The following is a 17415-nucleotide window of genomic DNA, read 5'->3' as shown; positions in this document are numbered from 1 at the left end:
TAACTGTAGTCATAGCACACATAATTTCCAGAAATTTTCTTATTTCTTTACTTATTCATGGTTGGAAAACGTCCAACTACATGACAAAGAGTACTGTAAACTAAATGAGAAAGAGTACCTTGACAGTCTTATTTCCCATATATCCATTGTTCATAAAACAGTTTCTGGAATATATTGGAAGAAGGAAAAAAACCTGAATAGGCTCAGTAGCTGCTTGATGTATTTAATTCCATAGTATTAAGTTTCATTTTTTCTTGTTCTCCAAAGTAATGTTAATATTAAAATTGAGAAAAACAACATAGTTTTATAAAGTGCTCTGTTATTTTGGCTCTTAAGGGAAAAGAAAATGAAGGAGGGAGGGAAGGTTAGATTTTAGAAACTTAAACATATTAGACTATTCTCATACTCTCTGCTTTTTCTAGATATATATTCCTAGGCACAGAGTAGGCAATCTCTGTTTGCACCATTAAAACAGTTCATACATCAAACTACCAGAAGAGAGAACATACAATACACAGCAAAAAATAATGAAAAGTTTCTTATTGCCCTTCCTGAGACAATAATGTTACCAATTTATTTTTTTATTCTCCCCAAAATAATCTATGTATATATGCACTCACTTATCTCTTCTTTTGTTCAAATGACAGCAAAAGAATGTACTGTCCTATATTATACTTTAACACAGTCCTCCTAATTCTGAATTCCATTCATTTTCATTATATTGGCAGCATTCGTGTTAAGTCACATTAAATTGAAAGTAAACTTTAGTACAAGTACTGTTACTTTCATAGGGAGGTGAATATGGATCATATCAAAACAGAATTAGTACTTTCTCAGTACATCTAATGTAGGCATGATATCAGATCTAAAATACTATGGTTACAAAGAATATAATTACTTGTAAATGAAAGTGATAACCTCATCTCCTCACATAACTCATACTTTCACCACTCCATAATTATCTGATGTATTTAATTCCATAGTATTAAGTTTCATTTTTTCTTGTTCTCCAAAGTAATGTTAACATTAAAATTGAGAAAAACAACATAGTTTTATAAAGTGCTCTGCCATTTTTGTTCTTATTTTGGTCTTCTCAGATCATTTAAATAATAATAATTATTTGTATAAGAACTAAAGAAAATGAAATTTTGGTGATTTTTATGAATGCAATCTGAAAACTTAAATTTTAAAATTTTTACTTGTAGAATTTCAAGAACCCTATGCTGTCGTCGTACTTCTGGAGAAAGATCTCATTGTAGTTGATCTGACACAAAGCAAGTAAGTTATTTACATATAGATCAACATGAACTATTTTAAAATTCTCTTCATTACAGTTAAATTGAAGAAAGTACATTTTAGATAATTGACTTTTTAGTATTCTTTAGATGGTTAGTTTTCTTTATGTGAAAAATTGTTTTTCTAAAATTACAGAAATATGATTTAGTTAAATGATCAAAACTAATCCAAAAGAGAACTGAGAATATTTTCTGATATCTTTAAGACAACACCTGATATTTGGATAGAAGCATTTGAAGACTCAGTACATAAAGTGGATCACATTTCTGACATCTCATTAATAAGCAAAAACAATTGTTACAAAAACTTGCAATTGTTATAAAAAATGTTTTCATTATATTGGCAGCATATATGTGTTATAACAGATGGCAGCTAGTCTATTGACTGGAAGAAAACTGGTTAAATGAAAATGACATGTGATAAGTGGGATCTTGGGGATAGAGAGGATTGGGGTCTTGTTTTACTTTCTATTCTTTTACATTATGTTGTAGACATTTGAAACAAATAGAGGATATTTCTGGAACAGTGGTGCTCTCAGCTCCCTTATGTTGGCAGTGGACTTGAAATTGATGAACATTGTCTTCAGGCTAAACATTTTTATTATAAATGGTGATAGGCATGAAATTAATTTCCCTCAGTGTGTATTCTAGACCCACTGATTTTAATCCCTTATGTCTAAAGAAGAATTTTGTATATTCTTTCCCCTTTACCTGGAACAGTCTTTTTTTCCGAATATCTTAGGAATCTCAACTTAGAAATCACTTCCTAATTAAAAAGAAATCTTGGTCAAATATCCTAATACTTCATAGCCCTCATATTCCTTACTTCATATTGACATAGATACAATTTTCCCTTTGTTGTTTAAACATTGTCTCCCTAATAAACAATAGGCTCCATTAGAGGTTGTATGCTCACATGGAATTAGGTTCTCAATAAATTTTTGTTAAATAAATTAGTTTGTATTAAACTTTCAACATAGCTTGTAAGAGCCAATGTTCTTCTTTATACTAATTTGCCACATATGTCAATAATGTGATGGAGATGTAGGATTTTGACTCTAAGATCATCATAACTGTGAATTCTAGAAAGCCCTACATATCAACATTAAGCTTGAAAATTTTGTAAGGATTTATATTTCTTCATCTAACAAGTTCTTTTGTAAGTTTTATTAAAATGTATTCTTCTGATCTCCTTGGTGCTCAGCTCTGCTTTGCATGTAGTATTTGTTGGTTCTTCATACCTGTCTAGTATCCTCCAAGACTCACTATACTTACCTTTAATACTTCACTTTTCAGTGTGTTTATTAAATTTTTTTCATTGTGGCGAAATATGTGTAACATGAAAGTTGCTATACATGTGTTATGATTCTCATTTCTTTATATGAATTTATATTTTGTTTACAAGTTTTATCTAACATTTTACTTTTTAGCACTATTTTTTTCTTTTTTTCTTATTTTAAAAATGTTTGCTGGGCATGGTGGCACATATCTGTAATCCCAGGTACTTGGGAGGCTGAGGCCTCAGCAACATCGAGGAGCTAAGCAACTCAATGAGACCTTATCTTTAAATAAAACACAAATTAGGATGGAGATGCAGCTCAGTGGTTGAGTTCCCCTGAGTTCAACCCCCGATATCCCCACCAAAAAAATGTTTTATTAGTGTATTATGTAATAATGATGTTTAATTTTATGTAATCACATGCATGCATGGAATATAATTTGTTCTATTTCAGTCCCTAGAATTTTTTCCTTTTCCTCCTTTCCTCCCTTCTCCTTTGTTACTCTACTGGTCTAACTTCTATTTATAGCTTTTTAAATTAATGCTTTATAGATATGCATAAAGGTGAAATTCACTGTGACAAATTCACATATGTACATAGCATAATTTGTTCAATTTCATTCCACTCCTCCTCCCTTTTCCTCACCCTCAATCCCTTTCTTTTCCACTGATGTCCCTTCCATTTTCATGGGATTCACACATATGATTTTTTTTTCCTTATTTTTGGTCTCACTTCCACATATGTGAGAAAATGTTCAACTCTTGATTTTCTGATTCTGCCTTTTATCACTTAGCATCCATTTAACAGAAAATACCATATTTTTATTCTTCTTTATGATTGAGTAAAACTCCATTGTGTGTGTGTGTGTGTGTGTGTGTGTGTGTGTGTGTGTGTGTGTGTATACACATCACATTTTCTTTATCCATTCATCTATTGACAGGCATTTGGGCTGGTTCCATAAATTTGATTTTGTGAATGGAGTTACTATAAACATTGATGAACCTATATTTAGTTCTTTCAGATAAATACTGAGGAGTAGATAGCTTGGTCAAATTCCTAGGTATTTGATCCAATTTGAGTTTGGACTTTTGCTTTTTTAACACATGTGACTTATGTGATATTCCCATTTCATTCACTTTTACATGAAATTTAACATGTCCAAACTGACAGTATATATTACTTTTAAGTAGATATGTTGAGTATTGAAACAAGTTGTAACTTGGGAGTCCTTTTCAAATCTCTCTCTTACCATTTAATTTCCAACATGAAGGAAAAAAAATAGGGTGTACAAATTCTTCTTCTTGGTTTCTTATTTTCATTTCCACAGCATTGTTTTTACTTTTTCATATAAAAAGCTATAGTAAATTTTTGTTTCTCTCTTCAGTGCCTTGTCAGGAGCCTATCATTGTTACCTCTTGCTATTACCAAATTGTAAGATGTAAGTCTGGAAGACAGATTATTTGTTTTATGACTAATTCTTTTAATTTATATTTTTTTAGAGAGAGAGAGAAGAGAGAGAGAATTTTTTAATATTTATTTTTTAGTTATTGGCAGACACAACATCTTTGTTTGTATGTGGTGCTGAGGATCGAATCCAGGCCGCATGCATGCCAGGCGTGCGCGATACCGCTTGAGCCACATCCCCAGCCCTTTGTCTAATTCTTCAATCTCAGAAATGTTAATTATAATTTGAAACCGAAATTTTAATCTATCTAGTTTAGCCTACTTGTTCTTTACTATGTCTAGCTCCTTTCTACTTGATTTTGTATGTACTGTTAACTTTATCTGGAATATCATATCTTTGCAGCATTTCAGAGTGGTAGAAAGAAAATTCCTGTCAACACACTCCCCATCACATATACAAACACATATCCACACACTCACTATATTCTCTCATGATTGGATTAAATTCCTAATTAAGTTACTAATAATAAGAGAAAATTATTTTTAACATTCATCCCCCAATAATAATATTAATCAGAAGTAGTATGATCACAGACTTTGAACAGAGGCAGCATAGACTATTACTCATTTTATATTGTACAGTACCTGTTACATGAGATGTTTTGAATACATTATAGCTACAAGATTTTTTTATTTTATTCTGTATTCATTCCTTTTTAAAATTATAGTAGGCTTGAGGAAATTCATTACATCCATAAATCTTCATTCCAGCTATGTTACTTGGGAAATGATCTTTAAAACATTCACAGATACGCAAACACCTACCAGTATGCACATCTTTTAATTACTCCTTCAAAAAAATTAAAAATTTGCCTATTTATAACCTCCCTTTAGAAAATATCAAATTTTATTAATACTTTAATATTTGCATATTTTATATAAACTATTTATGTGAAATACCCATTTAATATGATTTTTAATGAGTGAACTTTTTGCATATATTCTGTTTAATTCATTTTATTGGTATTATCAAAGATATGCCACTGTGGAATGTTGGCTTCTGAGAAGAAAATCAATTTGAGTACTTTTCAATTTGTATTAATATTACATTTTATAGATGACTGTTTTAAAAAGGCATTTGGTTTGTGTAATTTTTGTATTTTAGTACAAGAAAACAAGTGAAATTTGTAATTAATGTTTAGAGACATTTTAGAGCTTACTTTATAAAAAATATTTTTTATAAAATTCTTTTTTATCTTTGCAAAATGACACTAATATATTTTCTTTATCTATTAGTTTTCCTATCTTTGAAAATCCATATCCCATGGACATTCATGAATCACCAGTTACATGCACAGCATATTTTGCCGATTGCCCTCCAGACTTGATTTTAGTACTTTATTCTATAGGAGTCAAGCATAAAAAACAAGGATACAGTAATAAGGTAAAAATTATAAGCAAATTTTCTTATATTCATATCATTTTGACATACTTTTTTCTTTTATTTTTGTCTTTCCATACAGAAGGACTTGAGCTAAATTCTTTTGAAATCAGAATCTGGCATCATAAGTGATGTAACTTCTGAAATCCAAATTTTCTGAATTTTACATAGTTTTAAGTCTACAAAAATATAAATTTCTGATACATTAAGTATATAATTATATACAAAGATATTAATATATTTATTAACGTACTTGTATGCTATATACTTAAACTAACATTAAAATAAAAATATGTAACCTTTAATTATTTTAGATGAAGGATTATATTTTAAGACATTTGTGTCATTTCTCCCTAGTTTATCATTTATTAAATAATGTTTAGGAAAAATAATTATTTAAAGTCATTTGTTAGTAACATTCTAAAACTTATTTTTTTATATATTTACTACAAGATGAAAATATTTGCAATTGTCACAGACTATATATTGTGCTTTCTGTTATTTGCCCAATTATATTGGGGTGAAAAACTCTTAAGAGGCGTTACTTATATAGCATTATGTTAAAATGGCATCATAAAAGATGGGTAGCACACAGACTATATGATTCATGTAGCAACATTGTATTTGTACAATTAAAAATACTTCTTTTATTTGTTTATATGAATGGTAACATTAACTAAAATCTAGTTTTAAAGGAAATAGAATTGTGTGTTTAGAGAGGTGTTTGTTCATTGAAAGAATTAAAAGGTAACTTCACATTTCATCCTTTAATATTTTATAGCAATTTAATGTTAAGCAAGCCTTTAAAAATATTTTCATTTTAAGTTTCAAAGTCATTTAAACTAAAAAATATAATTTATGTATTCTTCTTGGACAATCTATTTAGGAGTGGCCAATCAGTGGAGGAGCTTGGAACCTTGGAGCACAAACATATCCAGAAATTATTGTCACTGGGTAAGTAAGATGTTATTTGAGCTGTCACTTTATAACAAAAATATGTTTGCTGAATCTTGACCCTTTTGGGTAATTGTGCTCTTTGCAGACTAATAGTTTTTTAAGTAAAAATATAAGAAATAGCTTCAATTGAAATATTTTAATCTTAATGGAAGAAACTACTGGAAACAGAATTACAGCAACCACAAAAAAACACTATAAATTATATCAGCAGAAGGACATCAAAGGGTGAATATCAGGAGAGATCAGTCAAGGAAGATTTCCTCTGGAAACCATAGAATATTTACATTAGAAAGGTTCTTACCCACATTTCTTAATTCCTGCTATGTCCGGGAATCATTGCTTTATATTCCCTATTGAATGTTTTTTTAAAGTATGCTTCAACTTTATGCTGTTAGTGGGATTGTAAATCAGTATAGTCAGTATGAGTATAAAGGTTCCTCACAAGACTAGTAATGGAACCCTCATATGATCTAGCTATACCACTTTCAGTCTTTATCCTAAAGAATTAAAATCATCATGCTATAATGATACATGAATACCTATGTTTGTAATACCAGAATTCACAATAGCCAAATGATAGTTAGTCTAGGTGTCCTTCAGTGGATGAATGGAAAAAGAATGAAATTTTATCATTTGCAGGAAAATGGAACTTGAGGCCACTATGTAAAATGAAATAAACCAAATGCAGAAAGTTATTGGTTGTATGCTTTCTCTCATATGTGGAAGGTAAAGAGAATAAAGGAAAAAAAAAGATGGGTATGATCTCAGAAAAATTAAAGTTAATAGAGAAGAGGAAATGACCCAGAGGGAAGGAGGAGCGAGGAACAAGAGGAGTGCTGGAGAGTGATAAAGACCAAATTATATTGTTATATTATGTGCCTGTATAGATATATAACAAGAAATCTCACTATATGTATAATCATAATGCACAAATAAAAATATGGAAAAAATAAGTGTGCTTCAAAACCAGTAGCACCACAAATTTTCTTGCTTTACATGATAACCTACTTCATATTCTAATATTAGGAATGAAAAGAGACACAGCTAAAGTTAATCATGAAATCTAGACAATAATAATGAGTTCTGTCAATGGGCAGATATAGTAAAGGTACTTTTCCCCACTAATTACAATCCAAATTCCTGGATGTTATGTGTAAGCCAAACATAAAACAACTAGGAAATCAGACTGGCTAAGGTATCCAAATCCTAAATACAAGTATGCTACTAAATTCCTTATGTCTTCTTTCTGTCTCATATATCCTATAAGTGGAACTAAAGAAGCTGGTAATGTGGAACTGTGAAAGTGCACAGACATGGAATAAATAAATGAAAGCCAGTACTCTAACCAAGGGATATGGAAAGTGGAACATTATTAAGACATGAAACTTTTTAAAAATAATTTCTTTAGACATACAATACAGACAGACACACACACACACATAAACACAAATCCACCACATCCTACTTTAAGGAAAGGCCAAGTGGGAAATCTAGGCTTTATCAGGTTAAAATGGGGTGTTCCAACTTCCCCAGATTGTCAGAGAAAGCAGAGTAGGAATATGTAACTTTCAGCTCCACAGGGCAAAACTTGTCCTTTGTGGTATCAGTGGTGACCACAAGGGAGCCAAAATTCCCGCCATTGTCCAGCAGTAATGAGGAGCCACTACTCCCTACCCCTTGTGTTAATGGAAGTCAATGAGAGAAGAATGAAGATAGGGCTGAAAAATGATCTAAGAAAATAATGGCTGAAAATATATCAAATTTAGCAAAAGATGTGAACTTGCAGATTTAAAAAGCTGAGTAAACTCCAAGAAATCCATATCAAGATATACCATACTCAAACTTCTAAATCTAAGCACAGAGACAAGAGTCTTGAAAACCACAAGAGAGAAATGACACCTCATTAGAAACCTTTGGAGCCCAAAGGAAACTTCAGTATTCTTCAAGTACTAGAAGAGGAAAAAAAAACCCAAAACAAGAATCCAGAATCCTAAGCCAGCTGTAGCAGTTTATGCTTGTAGTCCCAGTACTCAGGAGACTGAGGTGGGAGGATTGCTTGGATTCACGATTTCAAGACCAGCCTGAACAATATAGCAAAAACAAAAATAGAAAGAAACCAGCATCCTATACCCAGTGAAAATATCTGTCAGGAATTCAGAAATCAAGACATTCTCAGATGAAGGAAACTAAGAGAATGTATCCAACATGAAACCTACCTTTAAAAAATTGGCTAAAGGACATTGTTTGCAAAGAAAGGAAATGGAAGAAATGGAGGAAAGTTGGAGTATCAAGACAAAAGAAAAAGCCTAGTAAATAAAATTTTGGATAAATACAATAAGCTTTCCTTCTCTTGGGCTTTTAAAAGTATATATAATATATGATGGTCAAAGCATAGATTGTATTAACGTTGTCTAATGTGGATCCAAATGTGTACAGGAAATATTTAGGCTGATTATAAGTGGGAAAGGGTGAAAAGGTGTAAAGGGAAATAGAGCTTTTGTATTTCCCTTGACCTAGTAATAAAGACATCTTTGTGTTATGAATATAAAATGTAATGTAAAATTTGACCGCTAAAATTTTAGACAAAGAGGTATACTCAAAATATTATTGGCACATCAAGATGTATGCAATAAAATAATTAAGGTAATCAATAGGAGAGCAGAAAATAAAAACAAAAATAACTAGGGAAAAACAGAAAAGAAAAATAAAAGCAACAGACTTAAGCCTGAACATATCAATATTTACATTAAATATAAAACAGTCTAAATACATCCATTCAAATATATAGATAGGCAGAATGGACAAAAAATCATGACCCATCTGTGTGTGTGTGTGTGTGTGTGTGTGTGTGTGTGTGTGTGTGTGTGTGTTATATTCACTTCAAATGTAATGGTATAGGCAGATTGAGAATAAAAGGATGGAAAAAGTATAAAAAAAAGAATCAATGGAGAATAATGTCAGTCAAGTGGTAGAATAGAAACTCTGGACTTCATTCTCCATAGAGATACTAACTTTTTAACTAGTGTACAGTCCATACGTTTTTTTATGAGAACTCTATAGAGTTTGGAAGTTGGAGAACTCCAGGTAAACTCAAAGCCAAGAACAGCACATTGAATTAGGCAAGGAAAGAAGTTTCATTTAGAACTTAGCCTCTCTTCCAAGCTGGCACAGCCAACAATCAGAATAAAAGTGCAACTTACAGTTTTTCTTTTGAAAGTGAAAGAGAAGAATGAAGCATACATCTAGTGTTGGATTTTCAGCAGCTGCTTAAACAACTGGTTTCTGTTTTACTGGACACAGCATTGATGGCTATGCTTTGGATACCTGGGGGCCACTGAGAACAAAGAGAGTTCATCAGTTTATTTTAGTATTAAAGAATTTTCAGTACTGCAAACAAATGCTAGAGGTAGTAGATGTATAAGCTTTTGAAAAAAATAAAACTGAAAAACTTTTCTAATTAGAAGTTTACAGAAAAGATATATCTCCATGAAAGATTTGAGAGCCCTGCAGAATATCTTTCAGTTTGGGCAGCTCAAGTGACCAGCTAAAGTGGGCAGGGAATCTTAATAGGTAGGTGTGAATGAAGTGAGGGACTAAGCCTGTGAAGACTGCACTTGTGGGCAGTAGCGGATTGAATTTCCTGCCCCATGAGTGGAATTCTTGGGAGGCTCCTGAAATCCAGACTTTCATCAGAGGTTGACAAGTACCAGGCCCTAGGGGTGTGTTGATCTAATTTTTCCAGCGTGGACACCATCCCACAAAACATAGACCTAAGTGCTACCTGCTAGTACTCCCTTCATAAAACTCTGCAGAAGCTTTACCTTGGGAGTGCACGGATTTGTTGTGTATGAACAAAACTCCAACTTCCTAATCTATCCCTCTTCATACTGGTGAGAAGGGAAGCTGAGACTTATTTCAAACAGTTTCAGCCATAGGCTACTTCAACTGGCAGCTCAGAGAATAGCATAAAAACAAGAGGGGTTAACAAACTCCAGCCCAGTCTCCCTCATGCTCCCTTGTTCACTATCTCTGTGTGTGTATCTTCTTGCCTTGCTGATTGGTTCAGAGACACATGCATATTTATTTCTTTTTTTAATTTTTAGCATTTTTAAAAAATAGTTATTCCTCCTTGTCTTTTGAGGATTGGGGATCTTTTTGGTTTATATATTTTGGTTTTGTTTTGTGTTGTTTTCATTTGTTTCTCTTTCTCTCTTTTCATCTCCTGCTAAGGGTCAAATTCAATTGTTCTCTCTTCCTCTCCTCCTTTACTTCACTTCTCGTATTGTTTTTTGCACCCTCCTTATAAATATCACCTGCTACATCACTTTGCCATTTCTGTTCACTTTTTTAAAATTATAAACTTTTCCACCTTCCTAGCACATTTTGTTTTCTCCTAATTAACTGTATTTTTACCATCTTTTAGAACTAATTTATTCATATAACTCCTGCCTTCACTATTAATGCTGATGCAGTTATTACTGCTATAATTGACACCTTCTGTTTAAAACCTGATCTAGTTCATGATTGTTATTTATACAGTTGATAATTACTGACCCTACCTTTCTCTCTCTCTCTCTCTCTCTCTCTCTCTCTCTCTCTCTCTCTCTCTCTCTCTCTCACACACACACACACACACACACACACACACACACACACACACACACGCACATATTAAAGGATCAAAACAATCATAGCTGGACTTCAGGTCCCACACCTTGTATCTTTCTATTCATATATCATTCCTGTTTCTGTGGTAATTAACGTTGTAGATGTCATAGTAGGAATTGGGTATTTACTTTAATGCTGTGTATTGTTTGCATCTTTTGTCACTATTGTTTGTTTCACAAAGTGCTAGGAACTTACAGGGACACTACAACTTCACAGAATGGAAATTCTCCTACTGAACTAAGCTCAACCAAAACACAGCATACATTGCCATCCACACAAATTAACAAGACTCAATCTTCAGCTACACTTCAATACAAAGAATACAAAAATCAACGCAAACTAATTAGACTATGTAATTCCTGCCCCATTCATGTTGCTGTGACTATTAATATAGTAGATTACATAGTAAACACTTGCAGTCAAATGCTTATCCAGTTTGTGGTCTATGTTGTTGAATACCAACCCCACCATTCCTATATAGGTGGCAATTAGTGTTATAGATATAAAAATAAACACAGACATTTATCTTAAATCTGTACACCTGTTGCTAACATTAGTGCCACTCCTGGCTCCCCTCCCCAAGAGGGGCTGGAAAGACATTGGGACACTTCAAGATCAAAGAGGAGAAATTCTTCAGGTGAGAAATACATCTCAATCAAGCAATAATATATCTCATCCTACACAAAATCTAACCCTACATTGAGCTCTGACTTTGTCCCAGTTCAGAGAGTTGAGACAAAAGCTCCAAACCAACAAGGACCTAAAGAAAAACAATTACAGCTGGACTTCAGGTCCCACACCTTGATATATATCTATTCATATATCAAAAAGAGAAAAGTCTCATGACAAATAATTACACACAAAAGGACACGCATAATAAAGAGGAAGGGAACTCTGTCTCAACTGATGCCCAAGTTCAAGACCTCTGAAAACAGGAAGAAACAGGCAAACAAATCTCGCTTCCCCAAATTCACAATACCCCAACAAAGTATCCCACTGATATTGATATGGACAAAATCTCAGATAAAGATTACAAAAAGCTGATTATTAAAATGTTCAAGAACTAAAATAATATCTAAGGAAAGAATTAAGAGAACAAACACGGGAGATAAATGACCATGACAATAAAGAAACAGAAACAGTTAAAAGAAACCAGTCAGAACTCCTAGAAATGAAAGACACAATCAATCAAATGTAAAATTCACTCAAAAACATCACTAATAGACTACATTTCATAGAAAAACAACCTCAGCTTTTTTTAAATGAAATAAAGTATTTTAATATCATTAACCTCCAGAATTAGTATTCCCTTCAAGCATTCAGAATATATATGCAAGAAAATACATGTGTATATTGCTATGTAGAAATATTTATTTTTTATACAATAAAAAGCTAGAACTGACAACCTCAGCTTTTAAAGACACAACTTCAGGCCTTGAAGACAGGTTATATTGATCTTGAGTACACAGAATACAATAAAGGGAAAAAAATATAGGACATGATCAGAATAAGCAAGAACTCTGGGGCAACGTTAAAAGACCAAACTTGAGAAACATTGGTATGGAAGAGAATATGGAGATACAAACTAAAAGCATTAAGAACATTTCAATGTGATGGCTACAGAAAACTTTCCCTATCAGAAATGAGATAGACATCCATATACAGGAGGCTTATAGGACCCCAAACAGACCTATTGAAATGAGAAGCCCTCCAAGACTTAGCATAATCAAAATTCCCAAAGAAGGGAAGATCAACAGAAGAATAATCCACTAAATGAGAATCAAAACAGCATTAAATAGAGCAAAAATAAAAATTGCAGGAAACCACAAACACATATCCATACTAATGCTGAATGTTAATGGTCTCAATGCCCCAATTAAAAGACATAGATTAGCAAAATGGATCAAAACAAAAAAAAAGGTCAAAGTGTATGCTGTGCAACAGACTCATCTTGTTGGCAAAGATACCCACAGGCTGAAGGTAAAAGGATGTAAAAAATATTCCACATATACAAACTCTGAAAATAGGAGTAGCTATTCACATATCTGACAATGCAGATTTCAAGTACAAATTAATCAGAAGAGACAAAGAAGACCACTCTATCCAACAAGAAGATACAAAGATAGTAATAATTTGTGTCCCAAATGTCAGCACGTCCAATTATGAAAAAAAAATCATGATATTACATCCCAAATAGACCCCCAACACAATAATACTAGATGATTTCAACACACCCTATTACCAATACATGGGTCATCAAAACAGAAAATCAATACAGATATCTTTAATCTAAATAATACTATAAATCAAATGAACCTAATAGTCATATAGAGAATATTTCACCCTAGAACAGCCGAATTTATCTTCCTGTCAGCTGCACATGAAACTTTTTCCAAAATAGATGATATTCTAGGCCACAGAGCAAATCTTATCAAATACAAATAAGGGATGTAATCCTATGCATCCTATTAGAGCATAATGAAATAAACTAGAAATCATCAGGAAGAAAAATAATAGAAAGCACATGGAGATTGAACAGTACTTTCTTAAATGAATAATGGATCAAAGAAATGAGAGTAGAAATTAAGAAATTTTTATAAATGACTAAAAACAGAGATATGACACATCAAAATCTATGGGACAGCATGAAAGCAATTTTAACAGTAAATTTATAGCACTGAGTGCCTACATTAAAAAATTAGAGGGATCTCAAGTAAATAAATTTATGTTCCATCTCAAGGGCTTAGAAAAAGAACAAATTAATTATAAAATCAATGAAATTGAGAATAAGAATACATAGAATCAATGTAATGAAGTGTTGGTTCTTTGAAAAGATAAATAAGGTTGATAAACCCTTAGTCAAACTAACCAAAAGAGAGGTAAGACTTAAATCAGCAAGATTAGAGGTGAAAAAGGAGATATCAACATAGAACCTTCTGAAATCTAGAGTATTATCAGAACCAACTTTGAAAATTTATACTCCAATAAGCTGGAAAATCTAGAAAACACATATGTGTGTGTGTATATAGGTATATATATATACATATAGGTATATATATATATATACATATATATATAGTCTATATATGTGTGTATATATGCATGTATATGTGTGTATATATGCATGTATATGTGTGTGTATCTATCTATCTGTCTATCTCCCTACCCAAATTGAATCAAGGAGACATAGAAAATCTAAACAGACCAATATAAAGTAATGAAACTGAAACGGCAATAAAAAAGTTCACCGATCAAAGAAAAGCCCAGGAGCAAATTATTCTCATCTTAGAGCTACGATACCTGTAAAAAATAAACAATGGCAGTCTTTTTTAAATATTTCCATGAAATTGAAATGTATAGAACACTCCCAAGTATATTCTATGAAGTATTTATAACCAATACCAAAACCAAACAAAGACTCATCAAGGAAAGAAAATTATAAGCCAATATCCCTGATGAACATAGATGTAAAAATCCTTAATAAAATGTTAGTAAACACCATTCAAAAACATATCAAAAAGATAATACATAATGATCAAGTGGGTTTCATTCCAGAGATACAATATCGGTTCAACATATGCAAGTCAATAAATGTAATTCACCCTTTCAAAAGAATTAAGGACAAGCATCACATGGTCATCTCAGTAGGTGCAGGAAAGGCCTTTGATAAAATCAAGTATCCATTCATATTAAAAATGCTACAGAAGCTAGGCATCAAAGGAGCTTACCACAACATTGTAATGGCCATTTTGGACAAATATATATCCAACGTCATACTGACTGGAGAAAAACTAAAAGCATTTCTCCAAAATCAAGAACAATACAAATCTATCCTCTCTCACCACTTCTATTTAACATTGTCTTCTAACATTAGCCAGAGCAATCAGCAAAACAGCAAACCAAAGGGATACAAGTAGGAAGAGAATCCAAACCATCTGTGTTTGCTGATGACATGATCCATGCCTAGAGGAACCCCTCCCCAAAAAAAAATCCATCAGAAGACTTCTAGAGCTTATAAATGAGTTTATCAAGGTAGCAGAATACAAGATCAATACTTATAATTAATAGCTTTCCTGTATTCCAACCATAATTGAGCCAAGGAAGAAATCAGGAAAGCTATTCCATTCACAGTAACCTCCAGAAAATTAAATACTTGGGAATTAATCTATCCAAGGAGGTAAAGGAACTCTACAATAAAAATTATAGAGAACTGGAAAGAAATTGAAGAAGACTTTAGAGGATAGAAAGTCATCTCTTGTTTTTGGATAGGCAAAATTAATATTGTCAAAATGACCATAAGACTAAAAGCAACAGATTCAATGCAATCTTAGTCAACATACTGATGACATTCTTCACAAAATTAGAAAATACAATTTTAAAATTCATTTGGAGGAATAACAGTCCCAGAATAGGCAAAGGAATACCAAGCAAGAAAAGCAAAACAGAAGGCATCAAATACCTTATCTGAAATGATACTATAGAGTTATATTAACAAAAAACAACATGATATTGGCATCAAAATAGACAAAAAGTCCAATTAAACAGAATAGAAGACATAGAGACAAATTTACATACTTAAAGTCATATGATACTTGACAAAGGTGCTGAAAATATATTTTGGAGAAAAGATAGCATTTCTAACAAATGGTGCTGGGAAATCTAGAAAGTTGTATGTATAAAAATGAAACTAGACTCCATTCGCTCTGCACAAAAGTCAAATCAAGGTGATCAAAGACTTGGGAATTATACCAGAAATCTTGCAACTGTTAGAAGAAAATACAGGGTCAATACTTCATCATATAGGTCCTGGCACCAACTTCCTTAACAAGATACCCAAAGTGCAAGAAACAAAAACAAGCATCAATTAAGTGGGATGTCATCAGACTTAAAAGCTTCTGCTCAGCAAACGAAATAATTAAGAACATGATGAGCCTACGGATTGGGAGAAATCTTGGCTAACTACTCCTCTGATTGGGAATATATATCTAGAATATATAAATAACTCACAAACCTGAACACCAAAAACAAAACAAAACAACAAAAAAAAACAATAATAACCCAATCAATAAATGACAAAAATAGAAACTACTCAAAAGAACAAACACAAATGGCCAACAAATATATGAGAAAATATTCAACATCTCTAGCAATCAGGAAATGCAAATAAAAAATACACTAAGAATTCATCTCAACCTAGTTAGAATGGCAACAGTCAATAAAACAAATAATAATAAATGCTACCAAGGTTGTTGGGGCTACTGCAGACTAGTACAACCACTCTGAAAAACAGTATGGAGAGTCCTCTAAAAACTAGGGATGGAACCACCATATGACCCAGCTATTTTCCCCAAAAGTTCTAAAATTGACATACTATAGTGATACAGCCACCTAAATGTTCATAGCAGCACAATTCATAGCAGCTAAATTATGAAATCAACCCAGTTATCTGTCAAGAAATTAGTGGATTAAATTTTAACACACACACACACACACACACACACACACACACACAATAGAATTCTATTCAGCCATAAAGAAGAATGAAATTATAACATTTGCCTGTCAATGGATGGAAATGGAGAATAGTGCATTAAGTGAAATAGGCCAAACTGAGAAACAAAGTTTAAAGGTTTTCTCTCATATGCAGAAGCTAGAGTAAAATAAAGGAAAGGGAAAGGGAAGAATGAATTCTTTTTAAAAATCATGTGCATATATAAATATACCAAAGGGAATTTCACTTTTATGTATAAATAAAAAGAATTAATCAAATATAAATACATGGGTGACAGGAAAACTACTAGCATAGAAGAAGGAGAACAAGGGAGGGGAGGAAGGATGGGAGGGAAGTGGGGGATCATGAATTGAAGTTGAATTTTATTTATGAGTTTGTCAGGATGAGCACAACCACTATATATAACTATAAAAGTACTTTGTAAAAAGGAGAAGAAAGAAAGAATGGGTCAGATAGCTATTTGAAGAATCAATTGCTGAAACTACTTAAATTGGAGTATGAAAATGCAATGGAAATGGGAAATGAACATTCAAATTTAAGAAACTCCAAGAACCCCACCTAAATGATACAAAAATACACATACTGAGACATTGTAATCATAATATCAAAAGTGAAAAGACAATCTTGAAAGCAGCAAGAAGAAAACTTTTCCTAAGTACCAGGGACCCCTGTACCATAAGATCAGCAGAATATTTTTTGCAGAAAAATTGTAGGGATGATATTTTCAGAATAATGAAGGTAAAAAGGTGACAATTAACAATACTATACCTGATATAACAGTCCTTCAATAATGAAGGAGAAATAAATACATTCCCAGATAAAGGCTGAAGGGAGTTCATTACCATGAGAGCAGCCTTA

General features: G+C 32.3%; 1 protein-coding gene across 14 annotated transcripts in view; it reads left to right on the top strand.

The window, feature by feature from the left end:
- The window catches only part of Stxbp5l (syntaxin binding protein 5L), a 326815-nt gene that overhangs the window by 155732 nt on the left and 153668 nt on the right, over positions 1–17415 (top strand). For all 14 annotated transcript variants that reach the window (XR_013436856.1, XR_013436855.1, XM_078044143.1 and 11 more), the window contains 3 exons: positions 1206–1278; positions 5276–5423; positions 6307–6374. Coding sequence is in view for 12 of the 14 variants with exons in the window: in XM_078044143.1 (XP_077900269.1) it covers positions 1206–1278; positions 5276–5423; positions 6307–6374 (289 nt within the window). In the remaining 2 variants the exon portion in view is untranslated. The remainder of the gene's footprint in view (positions 1–1205; positions 1279–5275; positions 5424–6306; positions 6375–17415) is intronic.

The sequence above is a fragment of the Ictidomys tridecemlineatus genome, chromosome 3 (genome assembly GCF_052094955.1).
Source record: "Ictidomys tridecemlineatus isolate mIctTri1 chromosome 3, mIctTri1.hap1, whole genome shotgun sequence".
Classification (NCBI taxonomy): Eukaryota; Metazoa; Chordata; class Mammalia; order Rodentia; family Sciuridae; genus Ictidomys; species Ictidomys tridecemlineatus.
Note: the sequence above shows the minus strand (reverse complement) of the source record. Positions and strands in the feature narration are given on the sequence as shown.